The sequence below is a fragment of the Rhododendron vialii genome, chromosome 10a, assembly GCF_030253575.1.
Source record: "Rhododendron vialii isolate Sample 1 chromosome 10a, ASM3025357v1".
Lineage (NCBI taxonomy): Eukaryota > Viridiplantae > Streptophyta > Magnoliopsida > Ericales > Ericaceae > Rhododendron > Rhododendron vialii.
In genome coordinates this window covers 16,535,809-16,553,260 of record NC_080566.1, presented here as the reverse complement: position 1 = coordinate 16,553,260, position 17,452 = coordinate 16,535,809, and the positions used below count along the sequence as shown (strand labels likewise).

The 17,452-nt window shown below is 39.5% G+C and overlaps 2 protein-coding genes across 3 annotated transcripts; one reads left to right on the top strand and one right to left on the bottom strand.

The window, feature by feature from the left end:
- The first annotated feature begins 2,371 nt into the window (after positions 1-2,371).
- On the top strand, positions 2,372-4,258 carry LOC131303881 (methyltransferase FGSG_00040). Its single transcript, XM_058330942.1, has one exon. The coding sequence runs from the start codon at positions 2,385-2,387 to the stop codon at positions 3,987-3,989; it is 1,605 nt and encodes a 534-aa protein (XP_058186925.1). The 5' UTR covers positions 2,372-2,384; the 3' UTR covers positions 3,990-4,258.
- Positions 4,259-5,256: 998 nt separating this feature from the next.
- On the bottom strand, positions 5,257-15,925 carry LOC131303679 (uncharacterized). Of its 2 annotated transcripts, none has more exons than XM_058330662.1 (4): positions 15,699-15,925; positions 8,960-9,995; positions 6,113-6,965; positions 5,257-5,634 (listed from the first exon to the last, which is right to left on the bottom strand). In XM_058330662.1, exons 2-4 carry the CDS (start codon positions 9,926-9,928, stop codon positions 5,585-5,587), a joined length of 1,872 nt encoding a protein of 623 aa, XP_058186645.1. In that variant the 5' UTR covers positions 9,929-9,995; positions 15,699-15,925; the 3' UTR covers positions 5,257-5,584. The 2 variants fall into 2 exon arrangements, with proteins under 2 accessions (XP_058186645.1, XP_058186646.1); XM_058330663.1 differs by having other exon boundaries at positions 15,721-15,897.
- Between the last annotated feature and the right edge of the window lie 1,527 nt (positions 15,926-17,452).

Genomic DNA, 17,452 nt, shown 5'->3' with positions numbered 1-17,452 from the left:
GGAAGAGAGACCGTCTTTATTCCCGGCTATTATGTACCTCTTGCATCAAAGTAATGGAGAAGACCATTACTTTGTGACAAATAGTTGAAAACTATATCTTAGCTAGTAAATGTTATAACCAACAACCATGAAATGTATCAAGAGTCATTTTGATTTTGAGGACTTTCTAAGTTGGATCGATAATTTCCCTTCACACTTCTAAATGGACTCTCCCTTTCGTGTGTAGAAATTTGTCACAATAATGCTTACAAATTTAGGCAGCATGAAATCGGGTCAAATTCACAACAATCTCAAAGGTAAATAATATTTTCGGTTAGGTCCTAGAAACTGCATATTAAGTGAGAACAATTTCATCACATGTAGCTACTTGCCTTCCAAATATTGCTGCAGAAGTTTTGTGTAGCTGATCCTCGATATGATAAGTCACTCCAACAGCTAGAAAGCTTCTTATCTGGTCTAGTTGCAGAAGATAAATTAGAGCTAGATGACAGAATAGCACACCAAAAATATGCAATACGCAAATACATATCTGTCTAATGTCTGCTCTTCGTTGAGCTCCAAGTTGCTGCAAGCATGTTTGCGATCCTCCGGTGCGATCGGTAGATGGGCGAATACTCCACGTGGGACCATCTACCTTTGTGTCGCAAGCTGAGATTGGACTGGAACTTACAATTATGGAGCTGAAGTGACATCTATCCGATGATGGTCGTGAGTTAAAAGGGAAACGAAGCGAATTTTTGTTTGGAAAGTGGTGTTGTACTGTAAGCTCGAAATATTTATGCATTTGAAAATGCAATTTATCTTTGATAATGGATCATAATTAGTGTAGTGATGTTATACATGTCAACATTGTCAATTAAGCCTGTCATGAAACAAGTGGTCATTTTTCTTTCCCCTTGTTATTTGTAAGGGCAAGGGTGATATGCTTCAAGACATGGCTAAATTAGTATATTTCGATTTCATCATTTTGTTGCATACCATTTGTCAGACGGAAGTGAGGCTCCGTTCTCCCTAACAATTTTTTTTTTTGTTTGTCTTTTTTCTGAATTTTTGTTAGATTTGAATCATATTTTTTGGATTAATTATCCATCTCGACGAAAGGAGTCTAATAAAGTACTTAGTTAGGACAAAACAAAAAAGTTCACTAAAGACAAAAAAAATAATTCTAAATAATTGTCTTTTTTGTCCAAATTGTTGTCTTATATGAATTTTTTAACATCAGTTCGCATTTTTATACTTTTCTGAGTCGAGATATGGATTTCACCTTGTGTAGGTGAAATGTCCAATGCTTTTAGCTTGGGAATTTCAAGCCTTTTCTTTTGAGACAACCGTAAATAAGGCCAACAATGAATCAATCATAGGCCAATATTTTTGTAATTTATGCCCACTTTTAATAACGGAAAGTAAAAGACAAAAAAAAAAAAAAAATAGAAGACATAAGACTTCCCTCTTTTTTGGATCGGGCCCTTTTTTTTATTTTGAGACCTAGATAAGTTCTCTGAATAGGATGTCTATTTAATTTCTTTAAGGGGAACTTAAATAGGGATCTTATCCAATAGAAAATACTTAAGTCCTAATACTAGTAGGTTTAAAAACTTATGTTGTCATCTTGAAATTCAAATAATACCCATTTCACCCTTAGGGTGCATTCTTTTGGCCTTAACTTAAACTTAAACTTAAAATGAGAATTTTGTCCTTATTTGAATTTTTTTCACATTTGTTAGTTTTGCACCAAATTTTTATCGGCTATTGATTCGTCTCGACGAGAGGAATCGAAAAAGTAAAATTTCTTTACTTTTACCTAAGTATTTTGAGAAATAACCACTTTTTAGCGCAAAAAGTGAAAAGTGGTTATTTCTCAAAATACTTGGGTAAAAGTGAAATTTTTTTACTTTTCTCATTCGTCTTGAGACGAATCAATAACCCACAAAAATTTGGCACAAAACTAGCAAATGCGAAAAAAATTCAAATAAGAACAAAATTCTCATTTTAAGTTTAAATAGATTTATAGCGAAAATCCCATAACTACCGGACAAAACATTTGGAAGAGATCCTGGTTTTAAAAATCGGGGATTAGACGAAACAAAGGAACCAAACATATCTCTTTATTGATGGAAATGTCCCACCAAGTATTCAAATCAATTAGGATAGACACCTTAATAAGTTCTCTGAATAGAATGGCTATTTAATTTCTTCAATTCTAATCCCTCCCAATCTCGATACTTTTAACAGAAAAATACTAACTGTAGTATTAACAACGAAGCCCCCCGATATAGCCGTTGGCGTTACAACGTGAGAGCCTAACAGAGAAAAGTTTATAAACCGGATAGTGAATATGACCGTTACATCCGCCCTCATTTAAAACGCAACACCACCACACAGAAATGGAGGAAGAGATGATGCAACAGCTCAGATCCAAGGCCACAGAGCTTCTCCTCAGAGAAGAATGGGATGAATCCATCCCAGCCTATTCTCACTTCATCTCACTCTGCCTAGATCAAATATCCAAGAAAACCCATCAGAACCCTGACCCGAATCACCACTCAAATCTCAACAAATCCCTCTGCTTAGCCCTCTCCAACAGGGCCGAAGCCCGGTCCCACCTCCGAAATTTTGCAGAAGCATTGAGAGATTGTGAGCAAGCACTCGAAATCGAGAGTGCCCATTTCAAGACTCTGCTTTGCAAAGGTAAGATCTTGCTCAGTCTCAATCGGTATGGAATGGCTCTGGACTGCTTCAAATTGGCTCTTCTGGATCCCCAATCTGGTTCAAACTCTGAATCCATCAATGGGTATTTGGAGAAATGCAAGAAACTTGAATTCTCTTCAAGAACTGGAGCTTTTGATTTATCTGATTGGATTCTAAATGGGTTTCACGGGAAGTCTCCAGAAATCGCAGAGTACATTGGTGTGGTTGAAATCAAGAAATCCCATATAGGTGTTGGGCGTGGCCTATTTGCAACAAAGAATGTTGATTGTGGTACTTTGTTATTAGTTACCAAGGCAATTGCCACTGACAGGGGTATAATGCCCAATTCCAAAGATGAAGATTTGGGGGGCAATACCCAATTGGTTATGTGGAAGAATTTGATAGGTAAAGTTGTTGAATCATCCACAAAATGCCACCGAACCCATCAATTGATTCACAGTTTGTCTACCGGCGAAGAAGAGGATACACTTGAAGTGCCAGATGTTAGTCTATTTAGGCCTGAAGCAGAGGAGAGTGGGTTTTTGAATGAGAATCTTGATATGGGTAGAATACTAAAAATATTGGATGTGAATTCTCTAGTTGAGGATGCGGTTTCATCAAAAGTTTTGGGCAAAACCAGCGGTTACCATGGTGTTGGGCTATGGCTACTTCCCTCCTTCATCAACCATGCATGCAACCCTAATGCACGGCGATTGCATGTTGGTGATTACATGATGGTTCATGCTTCTAGAGATATTAAGGCAGGTGAAGAGATCACATTAGCGTATTTTGATGTGCTAACACCTTTGAGCAATCGTAGAGAAATGGCGACAACTTGGGGATTTGACTGTTGTTGTAAGAGGTGCAAGTTTGAGGAGGGTATTTTGGGAAAACAGGAGATGAGGGAGTTTGAGATAGGTATTGACAGGGGATTGGAAGTGGGAGGGATGGTTTATCGGTTGGAGGAAGGCATGAGAAGGTTGAATGCAAGGGGAAAGGAAAAGGGCTATTTGAGAGCATCTTTTTGGGGAGTTTATTCTGAAACGTTTGAGTCTGAGAAGTCAATGAGGCGATGGGGGAGGCGGATTCCGGCAATTGAGGTTGTCGTGGATAGTGTTGCGGAAGCTGTGGGAAGTGATGAGAGGGTTTTGAAGGTGGTGAAGAAAGGATTGAAGAGAAATTGCAGTGGCGGTGGCGGTGGGATGGTGGAGATGGAGAGAACAATAAAACTAGGAAGAGGAGTGTATGGGAAGGTTATGAAGAAACAAGCAATGAGGACTCTACTTGAGCTTCAAGAGTAAAAGCTATTTGTCTAATAGCTATTTGTACTTAGGAATTTTTTTCTCAGTGTTTAGGCACAATTTGTTCAGGTTTTCTTGACCACTAATTGTTTTCCATTGAAGTTATCAGAGAAGTTGACTTCCAAAGCATTGAAAAGTATATTTCTCATGGATAAGTCTGAGCTAGTCCAATTAAATGACAGAAGCATCCAGCATGGTTTCACAGTTGTCTTTCTTTCAAACCATTTTGCAATGTATGATGAGCAATGCTACTAACACACCTTTAAACACGTCTGGAGTCGACGATGCACATGGGTCCACATGCATCGAACTCAGCTCTATAACATAAGTTGTATTTTAAAGTTGTGTTTGTAGATTTTTGATGTATTAAATCACATGCTTCCAGTCATATGATCAGAAAGCATCCATCTGATGCTTGACCCAAAAAAAGAAAGCATCCATCTGATCAACATCCCAATCTGTGCATAGCTTGAGTGATTCGAAATTACTATCTGTTCCCTGCACTTGGGTGCCCATCTCTGCAACACACGGCGCCTATTCAGTTCTCAAAGCTCAACCAACACAGCATATGAAACAAATTACCTCCGAAAACAAGCCCTAATTAATCTCCATGGTTTATATTTGCTCCAGGTTTGTCATGTACCAATATTTGGCTCGGATTTCTTTCTCGATGTACCATTTGTTGAGTATTTATAAAATTTTGTTGACAATCAAAATTTTTTTTAATCTAAATGGTAAACACCACAAAATGGAATCAGAAAAGCCCTAAAAATGATAGTGCGCCGAAGGGCAACCAACCATCACCATCATTCCTCTCGTTGCACAATACATAAAGAGCTCGGATGAATGAATGGAGAGACCATCCCTATACTCATTTTGAAGGTTATAAATAATCAATGTGGGATAAACTCTCAACACTCCTCGCACTTTGAGAGATGAGGATTTGTTATTAGGGTCACTATGAAATAAGCTACACTTAGGCAGAAAAAACCGGTATATCAATTATTCCAAAAGCCTCCAACTGATATCATGTGAAAAACCATCATATTCAAAATTAAGTGGTGATGAATGGATAGACGCCAAGGCTTATATACTAGGCTATAAATACTCAGCGCGGGATAAGCTCTCAAAATATTTGTATTCATGTGCTGGTGTGTATGCATGTGCATGTATTTAACCTGGTAAACTGCGCAACCGCCCCTCCTATTCAACTACAATAGTGCATAGCTTAAACCCAATAACATCAGCGATCCAGCACAAGAAGAAATACATAACAAATTTGTAATTATCAAGCACATAGGAATAGATGGTAGTTCAACCAAAATCCCCAAGAGGGTTTACATTCACAAGCCCCTTGAATCACTCAAAAACACAATAAAACATTAGAATCCAAAAGGCAAAAAACGATACAATTCACAAGCTCTAGACATAACTTTTCATTACTTTCCTCCTATTACAATTTCTTACACAGTAGTTGACCACAAAAAGACTGGCAGAAAGCAAATATACCATGTATACAACTCGAATTTAAACAAAACCATGAGAAGTCCTCTGCTGGCCTGCTACCACAGAGGAAAGTCTCTGACCGTTGGAATTCATGGCTCATCATCCTCCATAAGCTGCACATTGTATCCATGCTTCATGCCTGTATTCACTCAGAATTTTAAACACAGCATTTAGAAAGGAGCCAAAAAGAAAGGCCTCAATAAACTATTAAGCTCATTTAAAACTACCAAACATCGAAATGGATATTAAGGACGAATGATAGTGAAATAAAAGGTAGAATAAGTGAATGAGACTTTAATCAGTCAACCAAGTAGGTGTGCACATGAAGAAAAACACAATGAATTTCATTCACTCTAATTGTTTCAAGTTCAAACTTAAAAATACTTGGGAAACTTGGAAATCTGAACCACTCACTTATGTCAGTGAGTGGGAATATTTGCAGAACACAGTCTCATCCAACAGAAATCTCAAAAAGCATTTCTTGGAACACCGTCTCATCCAACAGTCTCTCGAATGATGTTTATTCTAATCAAGATATCCAAGTTGGAAAATCTATATGTACAGATTGGGTTGAAAGTTATTGCCAATAGATGCAGAACACCCACTAGGAACCATACCTTTTATTGAAGCTTTATCATAATGATCATTCCTTTCATCCTCATTCTTCCAATCACCATTTCCCTGATCATCATTTCCCATATCACTCTCACTTGCCGTCTCCCACTCAGAATCATCAGTCTCTTGGCCATAGATATCCCCACCATCACCGTCACAGTGAACTCCGCCATGCTTAACGGCGGCATCTCTAAATAACCAAGCGGCACGCATCTGCTTCTTGACCAAACGCTCAGCATAGTCAGGTACCTTATTTTGCCTTAAAGAAAGGTCAGGATCAGTTGACTGGGAGCACTCGTTTATGAAGAGAATAGCATCTAATAAACTCTCTTTAGCTAACCCAATCATATCATAAGCCTGAGCTCTTCTCCAAAGGCTTTTGGCATGACGATTCACAGGGTTATGAATACAAAGCGCACGTGTGGCATCACTAATGGCAGCTAAGGGTTGTTGCAACAAAAGATGACACTGAGCTCGATTACTGTATAAAACCACTCTTTCTTTCTTGGAACGCATTGGACAAAGTGCCAGGGCTTCAGAGTACTTTGATGCTGCTCCAGATATATTTCCTGCTGAAAACAATGAATTTCCTTCTAGCTTCACTACAAGCGCTGCCGCCTGTTTGATATGGAGATCCTCTTTGGGCATGTTCTTTTCCCATTTCAACCTGTGTCTGGAATTTACAATTTCCTCAATCTGGTCTTTCGTGCGGCTGCTGACAGAGTTACGCCCTGTTCCTTGAGATTGGGTACATTCCTGAAGAACATTAACAATGGAATCCCCAAGTTTTTTGTGGTCCCCCAAAGTTGAGATCTCCGCAAGATCCACAAGTGCAGGTACTGCCTTATCAATCACCTGCAAAGAAATCATGAGGTCCGAAGTACAGAATGTCTATTACGATTCCTTAATTGACACAAGTAGATCTAATGTAAAAATCATAGTAATAAAGTATTAAAATTCAACTTAATAAGCATATGAACTTCATTAATAAGCATATAAAATCATAGTACCCAACTATTGAATAACACTAGCGTTTTACAAAGTACTTTACAACTACAAAGTGAAATAATTGCATTGGGTCAGTTATCATTTGACCAAATTTACTTTATTGGGTCAAGCGTATGTCACGTGGACTTTGGTGCAGATATGAGGTGCAGTGCAGCTGCATTTTTCAGCATCGGATTCATTTGAATACATGTTCCAACGATACATACACTTGGCAAAGTATTGTTGTCCAAGTTAACTGGGGTTACAAGGTGACATCGGCATTCTCCATGCATATTGCAAGAGTTTAATGCTCAAATGCCTGAAAAACTTAAGCTTCCTAGATACACTTGATTGGATGAATGTCAGGATGTCAGCTGCTCAGGTCGGACGCACATCCCATGGACCCATACCCTTACCGAGAATTAAGTGCCTCACATCGGTACTCAAACCATACAAAGTGGTTGGGTCAAGTGGTGCTTCTCAAACCAACTCCTGCTGTTATAATAAGCTCTCTTACGTCGAGGCCAACCTTGAGCATTACTCGGCTAACTGGAGTTTTATAGTAGTGTAACGAAAAACTATTATACTGAACCAGTGTAGCTTACTTAAATTTTAGTAAATCCAGATCAGCACCACGTGTTCGCTCCTCTTGGCAGATTTGATATGACAAAGTTGCCACAGAAAATAAAATGAACAGGATTCAATGGGAGACAACCCATATCATGTTTTCATTAACTCACCAATTGTCCCAAAGGCTTAAGCCATTACGAAAACGGCCCAACAATACATATCAAGGTATCAAACAATTTTGTGCCAAGATATTGAAATGAAGTGTCTATAATGATTTGCAGCAATACTATCCTAGCCTGCTACTATTAACTTTGTTTCTCCGCCCAGGCGCCAATTGTTGCTACCCCAAGTTTGAATAGTCTATTCTTGCAGGCAATGTCATGTGAAAACGTGACAGTTGTGTTATCTACCTCCCAGTTAGAAAATTTGATATATATGCAAGCTTTTCTTGGAGGCGCTTTTAGCATCTCTTCTTTTGTGCAATTCAGTATCTCTACGGTTAATAGAATCTTTCAAAAACCTTATTCACATCAAGGCCTAGGGCCTTTGACCTTCAATTAGATCAAATCCTTATCAAACTTCATTCTAAATGGTTCCATTGACGCAAATACAAAAATCCATATAAGGTAGACCGTAGACCTCAAATAGTCCAGGGGGGTTTTCCCAGTAAACCAGTTCTGTTCAGGGCATTGGTGATACACATGCTTCACATCGGAGCATAACAGGCCATTGACTTTTGAGACCAACTGCGTGGTTCGAACGGATCTTTAGTCTATCGATATTTCATGACACTCATATGGCTCAATAGGGAATATGCAGATCCACCATCGTGCCAGCATAGATCTGTAGCACTACATCTGGAAGGATCTGATGAACACTTTTAGTGTAGCATTAGCATTTATAGAAAATGACTAGTAAAAGGAAATGAAAATTCATGCAATGAGAGCAGAATAATTAGTGTTGACATCACAACTCTTCTATAACACCTAGCCATTCAACAAATTGTCACTGCCTCATTCTTTCCATTTAATCGGAAACAAACCATCACATAGTTCATGTTCCAGGTTGACAGCTTAATCAGGTATACTGATATCTTTAACTATAAATCCATAATGCCTTTATAATTTGAAGTTATCAAGAAGGTTGAACTATGAAACTGCATACAAGCAATCAAGTAAAGGTATCCACCTTCAATACTCACTGAGAAAAAATCCAATGCAATTGTTTGTGGATATTGAAAACCCATCAATGACTGGCCCAACACATATGAAAATTTTGTGAAAAAAAAGTACCTTAAGACAGGTACTCGGATCTTGAAGCAGCCACAGAAGACAGTCAATAGCCATATATTGCCAATCATCAGATGAGCACGCAATATTACACAGCGCTTCAATAATACCAGGACAGCTGGCAACTGGTCCCCTGCCCAGCTTATGATGACAAATTGTCCTCAACAAACCAATACCAGCTGGTGAGGTTTCATTAACAAGCCCACCCCACATGCCCGGAAGTTTTACCAGAAACTCCGGTTTGCAAATAGTAGAAAGAAACTCTGATTTGAAAGCGAAGCAATTAATAAGTTGAAGGGACCAACACTGCAACTGACTAGCCCATTCTTCTGCCTTTCTTGACTCCATTTCAACGCCGCCCATTCCCCTCGTAAGTAGGTCGCAGTGATAACTCAGCCTTCTGTCAACAAACTGGTAAAAGTGGGAATACACGATTTCAAGCGAACTCATCGCTAGTTGAATGGAAAGCTCAAGGATCTCACCATGACTGGCCACAGATGGGAAAGTGCTGGCATATGTAGCCAAATGGCCAAGGGCCCGCACGGCCACTCTCTGTTCAACCCAAGTCAACCTCCCTCTTAGAAGTTCAACTAAAGGTGGGATAACCCCAGAGTGCACTGCGCTTTCGGCAAATTCTTCCATGTTCATAGTGTAGGACCCAATTATGTGTGCAGCATAATAGGGAATGTATATATTTTGGTCGTGAGATAGCCATCGGCGATTTTTTAGGCCTTTCCAAATCAACGCTGACATGCACTCAAATATTCCTAGTTCAATAAACTCCGGATCATTGGGATGTGCCATGGCAGTGTTCCAAAGGCCACTGATAGGGAGAACCTGGCCATCATCATCTTGTGAAGGAAGTTCGCGAAAGAATTTGAGTATACTTGATCTGCGTTTACTAGGGTTTCCTTCCTTCATGACACAGAAGAAGCATCCTGGGTATGGACAATCAGGGGATGCTTTCTCCATTTTTTAGTATTTTCAGATGAAGATAAATCCTTATAAGGAAGAAAATATCACATCAAGAACTTCAACACTGCATCCAAATCACAAATTTGATTTAACCATTTGCAAATTAGATGATTGACAACATAGAAAACTAATATATCTGCAGCAACAAATAAGCAAGAACATAAATAGAAGAAATATGGAGACAACCGATTTTTTGGATGTGCCAGCTGCAAAGATTTTATTAAGACCATAAAACTAAATTTTAATTACTTACTTTAGCAATGAGTACTGTGAAACAATTTTAGGGGATGCTTCATGAGTCATGACACAGAAGAAACATCCAGGGTTTGTACAATTAGGGGATACTTTTTTGTATTTTCAATAGTATTAACTCAGATGATGAAGATAATTCCTTCCAGGAAAGAATAGATCATATCAAGTAAACCAACACTGCATTACACCTTAGATATAGTATCCATTCCCAAGTAAATGAGAACAAAATGGGAAACTATGTATCTGCAAAAACAAATAGGCAAGAGCATAAAGATATGCAATACAACTAAATTTTTGGATGTGCCACCCTACCTGCATTTATCTTACCTTTGTTAAGCATTAAATTCGCATGTTCGTATGTGTGGGTATTTGGAGGTCCTCTGCCTCTGGAGGCCATAGGAGGTCCTCAAGCTCGCACATCACCTAAAGAAGCGAACTCACTAAGAATACCGTTACAAGGTATTGCTTGTCTCCCAAAGCTCCAAGAGCTCACAATAACTTATGGCGACCCTTCACCTCATAGCAACTCCTCACGTTACCCTAGGTCAAGAGCAGGGCCTAGGTACCTTGCTCAAGAAGACCTAAGGAGGAATGTGGCTTGGAGGCTAGAGTGAAGGGATTGCCAAGGCTCACCTCCAAAAATAGGTTGTAATAGGTAACCAAAAATATGAGAGGGGTCAGCTGAGTGATTTGGGAAAAATTAGAGAGGTACATGGCTAGAGGAAAAGTACTAGAGCACTAGGAGTGAGCATGGTTTAGTTACCCATAAGCAAGGGCTTGAGTAGATGTGTGGATTTCACATATTTTGCAAATCTCACAATGTAATCTTCTTTATTACTATTATTGTGGAATCTCTTTCTCACGGATGTAGGCGTTTTGGGCAAACCACGTAAACTTGTTGTTACACGGTCTTAGGTACAACTCAACCCCAAAAGCTAGCTATTGAAGTGAGGGTGCCCTCACACCCATATACTTCATATTACATTGGAACCCAGGCGATGTGCGACTTTGCTTCACATCACGCGCAGCGTGCTCACTCGGCAGCAAGTGTAGGGCAAGGACGTGCACCCTACCCATCTCTGGTATCTAGCTTTGATACCATGTTACATGGTCTTGGGTAGAACTCAAACCCAAAAGCTAGCTACTGAGGGTGCCCTCACGCTTATATACTTCAAATTACTTTGGTACCCAGGTGATGAGGGACTTCGCTTCACAAATGTTTCTCTTTTTTGTATGTACGTGTTTATTTTTATGCATGCTTTTACTATCTTGGAAGAGATGCAATCAATAATTCACAAGTGGTATCAGAGCAAGGTTGCTGATCCTAGGTTTGGCGGCCGTGGATAAGGTACAAATACAGGAAGAATGAAGCATAAAGAAAAGAAGAATAAAAAAGGCGAACATTCAGTTGAAGGCAGTTGGAGTCGCTTGGCAGAGGAAGTGAGATGCTTGGGTATTTTTTATAGGTGTATGGTTGAAAGAAAAATTCAAGGCACCAGGGTGGGGTATGGACGTAGTTTATCTAGCATTTTATTGTAATTTGAATGGTAGCATTTTAGCTTGGGGTGCTAGCATTTTAACTGGGTGCATGATTTGTGACGGTGCAGATTCACTGATGGGGTCCTTTTTTTATTTTAGTTTTTATTCTTGTGAATTTATAGGGATCGGACATGATCAAGGAAATCCTTTAGCATTATTTTTCAATCAAGAAGCAAGAGCAGTCGTAAGTGAATATGATTGACTTTTTTTTTTAGGGTAAATAATATAATTTTATTGAAAAGGAATCAGGGGAATGCCACCCATGTACAAATGGAAGCGAGGAAAAAAAGAAAAGGTTAAAGAAAAAAGGACCTATACTTCAAAAAATATCTAACGTATCAAAAATTGACATAAGTGGATATGATTGACAACTTGTATAGTCTTCTGGGATGCGTTGTAGCATGTATATCAATTATCAAGCATCGGGCGAGTAGTACAAGTTAACGGTGAGCAATACGAGCAACAGTTGTAGGAATGCACATGTGGCGGACTATGAAGCACATGTACCGGAACCAGTGTTCTAAAAGGCGGGATTAATTGCCGATTAATGGGCGATTAATCGGAAATTTGGGCTGACCGATGAGATTAATGGCTAAAAGGTTGAATTAGGCGGCTAGAAGATTAATCGAACTTTGGCGGCGATTAATCGCCGCTTAATTGGTCGGCGTGTAGGCGGCGATAGGCGATTAATCGATTCATGGGCGATTAATCGGCTAATGGGCGATTAGGCAAGGTAAATCTGAATTTTTAGAAAACGAAGGGGGTAACTGTTATACTCATACCAGGTTATTTAGGGCTTCGAATTACTGTGTTAGGGCTCTCATTCGATCTGGATCTGGGAAGAAACCCAGTCATCGCCTACTGCCGACGCCAGCACATCGACGATCACCTCTCATCACCGACACCGGTCATCGCCGACGCTAGTCATCGCCAACGCTAGTCATCGCCGACGCCTTTCATCACCATTCACCGCCACTGCGCCTCATTGTTGACTGCTGTAACTCTCGATCCCTCTCTCTTGATCCCCCTCTCTCTTTGTAATCTCTCTCTCTCTCTTTGTGTGTAATTTCTCCTTCTCTCTCTCTCTCTCTCTCTGTAATTTCTTGATCCCCCTCTCTCTGTAGTGAGTAGTATTTTGTTTTACAAAATTTAACACTTAAGTCTGAGTAGCAGAGTAGTGCAGTATTGTAAATTTATGGTTTGGACCGTTTGGTGTAGGCTGTAGCCGTGTAGACCGATAGACGTGTAGTAACTAGTAAGTATTGATGGTAGAGAAGATGTATCACATCAACTAGAAAAACTGTGATTATTGATGGTATGGAGGTTGTAGAATATTTAAAAAAAAAAAAAACCGACTAATTGCTAAAAGGCGATTAATGGCCGATTAATAGGTCTCGAAGCTTGAAGGTGGTCGGCCGCCCGCCTAGCGCCGAGCGCTTTTTAGAACATTGACCGGAACTTGTACGATACAGGTACCTCGGTACAACGAAACCTAAAAAAATGTAGGGTACGGGTGGGGCAAGAGCTGCACAACTATAACATATGTTTCTCAATAACATAGAACAATGTATTAAATTTAAACATAATAATTGCACTTCAAATGAATAAAATAGCTAAATGACTAGTGCGATTAATAATCCACCGTCAAATAACTTTTTAACAACAAGCTTAAGGAGCAAATCAAAGTTTAATGCCACTATACTAAAGAACCTATGGACCAATATCTTTATTATAGAATCATGCTAAGCATAGAATAATGAAGTCTTATCAACTTAGCTTTCTTCTTTGTATTGGGTACGACTTGACACACATCAGACTACTTTTGGGGCAGGGAAAAAATCATAGAGAAAAATCTCTTACGTGTGTCATGTACCAGGTACGTATTTAGAAGTACCCTGCCAAATACAGGTACCCGATAAATTACAGGCAAGAGTACGACAGGGTTTTAGAAGTGCCCATGATTCATAGGTGGCGGATACGTAGCGCGAGATGTAGCGTGCATGATTGTGGCCACAAAGAGGATAACAATGTGTTGTTGATGTCCGCAATAAGAGATTCTGGCATAGAAATTCAGACAGAAAGGAAGAGCCGAAGAGGTACAGCAAAAGAGGCAGGTCTCTTTCTATGCGGGTCTAGTTTGTGGCAGCAGAGAGACCTCACGAAGTAGGTGCGGATCTCTCTGATTGGGCTATAGCATTGTGGAAAAGAGACAAAGCTACGCGGGGGGGGGGGGGGGGGTTGAGTGCCACAATGTACAGCAAGGACACTAAAATCAAGGGGTGTAGACAACTGGTGAAGGTTAGGTTCACAAAACATTTGAGGGAGTGCGGCTACGGTATCCAGGTTAGGGGGATAAGATTACCCCATATGGGTTGAGGGGGTGAATGGTGATAGCTTCCCTGCCATATCCTTTCTACATAACTTATGACATTCTTTCTTAATCTTATTCGTACCAATAGCTACACAATTTCTTTTCTTTGTAGTAAATTAAGAAGTCTTGGATCAAAATTTCCTGCTGAATGTAAATGAGGTTGCTCTAAAAAGGTTTGAAATGAACTAATTTCATTGTAGGAATCAAACACAATGACAAAACAGCTGAAATCAGCTGTGTTGCCAATGGCTTTCCTTTTTGTACACGGGTCACATACAAAACAACATCATCAAACACTACATCTCGTCATGCAAGCTATTATCATTTTTCTCATCGTGCCATTATTTAAAATATTGAAATATCCAGCCAACTGGGTTTTGTGTGCCCTAGGAGGAGAACATCACATTAAATTCCACCAGAAACAAAATTTTGCTGAAATGCTGGAGCATTGACTCGGCAGCTTTGTCAAATCAATCAAAACTATAGATCACAAATCCTTTAAAAGAAAAAAACCCGAAAGGGGAACAAAGCCTTCTTTATATATTGAGTTTGGCCCTTATTCAATGGATGGCGCTATTCAATGGGGAGTAGTGCAGTGATGCAGTCTATTGAATGTATGTTCTGACTTCTGTCCTACTCTAACGGACTACGGAATCCGCTCCTGAGTAAGTGGGCATCTGATAGAAGTCCTGCTGGTTTGGTGAGTGATGTGGATAGGGCTATCCCAAAAGGAGAAGGAAAATCCTTGAAATATACGGTTCTTCGAATAGCTTTTGCTGCAGCTATCTATGGCATTTGGGGAGAAAGAAATATCGTATGGGATGAAGGAAGGATTTGCAAGCTCTGATGAGGGAAGTGGAATGTGGAATTAGATTCGCCATGGCATCTTGGAGGAACTTAATTCTGTGGAAATCAGAATTTCTTGCAGAATTGGGAGTGTCTGCAATTTGTCTGAAAAACTGATTTTTTGGTTTTTTTTTGCTGGTGTAATATATTGATGTGTTCATTTTATCGTTCCTAGTTCTAGCAATGGGTGTTGGCCCCTTTCCTTGAGGGTTGAGGGTGTAGGGGCACGGGGGGTTGTTTTCCTACATGTCTGACATGATTTTGTGTATTTTGTGTTGAACTCTTCAAGGATACTCCCTTGGTCCTTGTATTTTGGTTAACTAAAAGATGAATCACCCACATGAATCTGCATTAATAAAGCAAAAGGTCCAATATCAAAATTGAAAGACTATAATGAGCATAACCCAGCATAAACAAACAATATCGTCAAATTGTCACACATAAAACTTATATACAGTTGTTTATCACACAGATTATAGATCTAAAGGACAACAAACATGGAAACATAAAGAAGGCGAAAGAAGCTGGGAAATTCAAGTTCAGAAGCAAGATCAAATCTTAGGAAACCCTAATCAGAGTTTAAAATCTAAACCCATCGAAATACACTACCAAAGCAAAGGAACTACAAAACAAAAGAAAGATATCAACTTTGAATGAACCCTAATCATGAATCTATACGTACATTACTTTGCACGGCAAATTAACTGAACGTTTTTGCCGTAACAAAGAAAGTAAAATCACAACAGGAGAGAGAGAGACCTAGCTAGGTAGAATGTGAAACCGCGCAGAAGAATGGGTTGAACAGAGACGTTGCAAAAGCATCAGCTGATGATGATTTTTATGAAGTGAAAAGTAGATAAAGCTTTTTGAATCTGCTGCACTATCTCACTTTTGTGTAGAACAAAAAGGAAGGAGAGAGAGAGAGAGAGAGAGTTCACTGTGGATTATAGAACGGCGGATCCGGAATCATGTAGTGAGCATTTGGCTGTCATTTTGCAGCCCTTCAACACGACGTTGTTTTGAACATGTTAGTCGAACCCGCACAGGAGTGGTCCCTTTCGACGATTTCAATTTATAAAAAATTACCCATAGAAAAGTGCGTGTTAAGGATGAACTCAGTTTGTTTTTATTTACCTCCGATAACAATCACATTATGAAGACTATCCTTTTATCTGTACAATTTCATACTCCTACTTTATTATTTTTTCTTATTATAGGGTAGGGTACGGGTTTAGACGCTTTTATAAAATTTTATGGTGCACTTTCTTATTATAGAGTTTTAGTGGTTTAGACATTTTCATATATTTTAGGGTTTTAGGTTTAGGCACGTTTTAGTGGTTTAGACACTTTTATAGGAACAATTTTGAAAAAAAATATTCCTTAAAAATACTTAACGGTGCATCGTCCAATGGGATTATTTAATTTAAAAAAGAACGAGCAAAAGAGTAACTCATTAATTTTTGTCCATTACTTTCTAACACGGACAACTTGTAGGCCCGCAAAATGTGTTTAACTCAAACTAAAAATTAGGAACAAAAGGAATATTTACTTTTCCTCTTAACTATGAGAGCATCTCCAATTCTTACTCAAATTTAAGTAAAATTTATGCGTAAAAGCTGTAATTGGTATAAACTACTAGGACGTAGCCAAATTCAAGTAGAAATTTAAAACCAAACCAGGGGAAGATACTCTCTCTCTCTAGGAAAAAGTAGCGTACACAAGAAGCAGACTTCCGCCGCCGATCTGTGGGTTTGCTTATCGGCCGGCCGGCACCACTCCGTCGACGGTCAACCTCACCGGCGACGTTATTATCCTTCGTCGGCCGACCGATCTACTCTTTTCATCCCTAATTTACTGTTTTCTTCTCCGTTTTCCACTCACTCAACTCTACACTGCACCCACACTTTGTACACCCAATATAGCGCCTTATACCCTGCATATCCAACCCTAATCGAAGTTTTTTGAGTTGTTTCGAGGGCTGTTCTCTGACGTACAGAATCGAATTGGGTCGGCGAATCGGGTTGAGTTGGCCTACAAGCACAGAACTTTCTGCGTGCAACTTGCATTTCGAGCATCAATTGTCTGACGGGGGTCTTTCCAAACCATATTAGAGCCTTGATCTTCTTCAGGTTTGATGGATTGTACACCGATTATGCTCTTTTAATCTGTTTACGAGTCTGCTTGTTTTGGGTCTCGATTTTTAGTCCTTGGTTTGTAGTATGGTTCGTATAGGGGGCTTCTCTAGTCCTCGGGTAGCTAAAGTGGGGAAACGATGTCCCCCTCCGAAGAGAAAAACTAAAGGTATTGCCCCTGCTGTGGACACCGGAAAATCAGAGGGTAGTCCTTCACGCTCGTCACCTTCACATGAGCTTCCTAGTATGGGTCTCTTTAGTGGGGCATCGATCTCTGACACATTAGTCGATGATTTTAATCTTCAGTGGGATCTGGCTTGTCATGATCTCCAAGATTCAGAGTTTCGTTCCATTGGATGTTTAGATGACGAGTTCGACTCT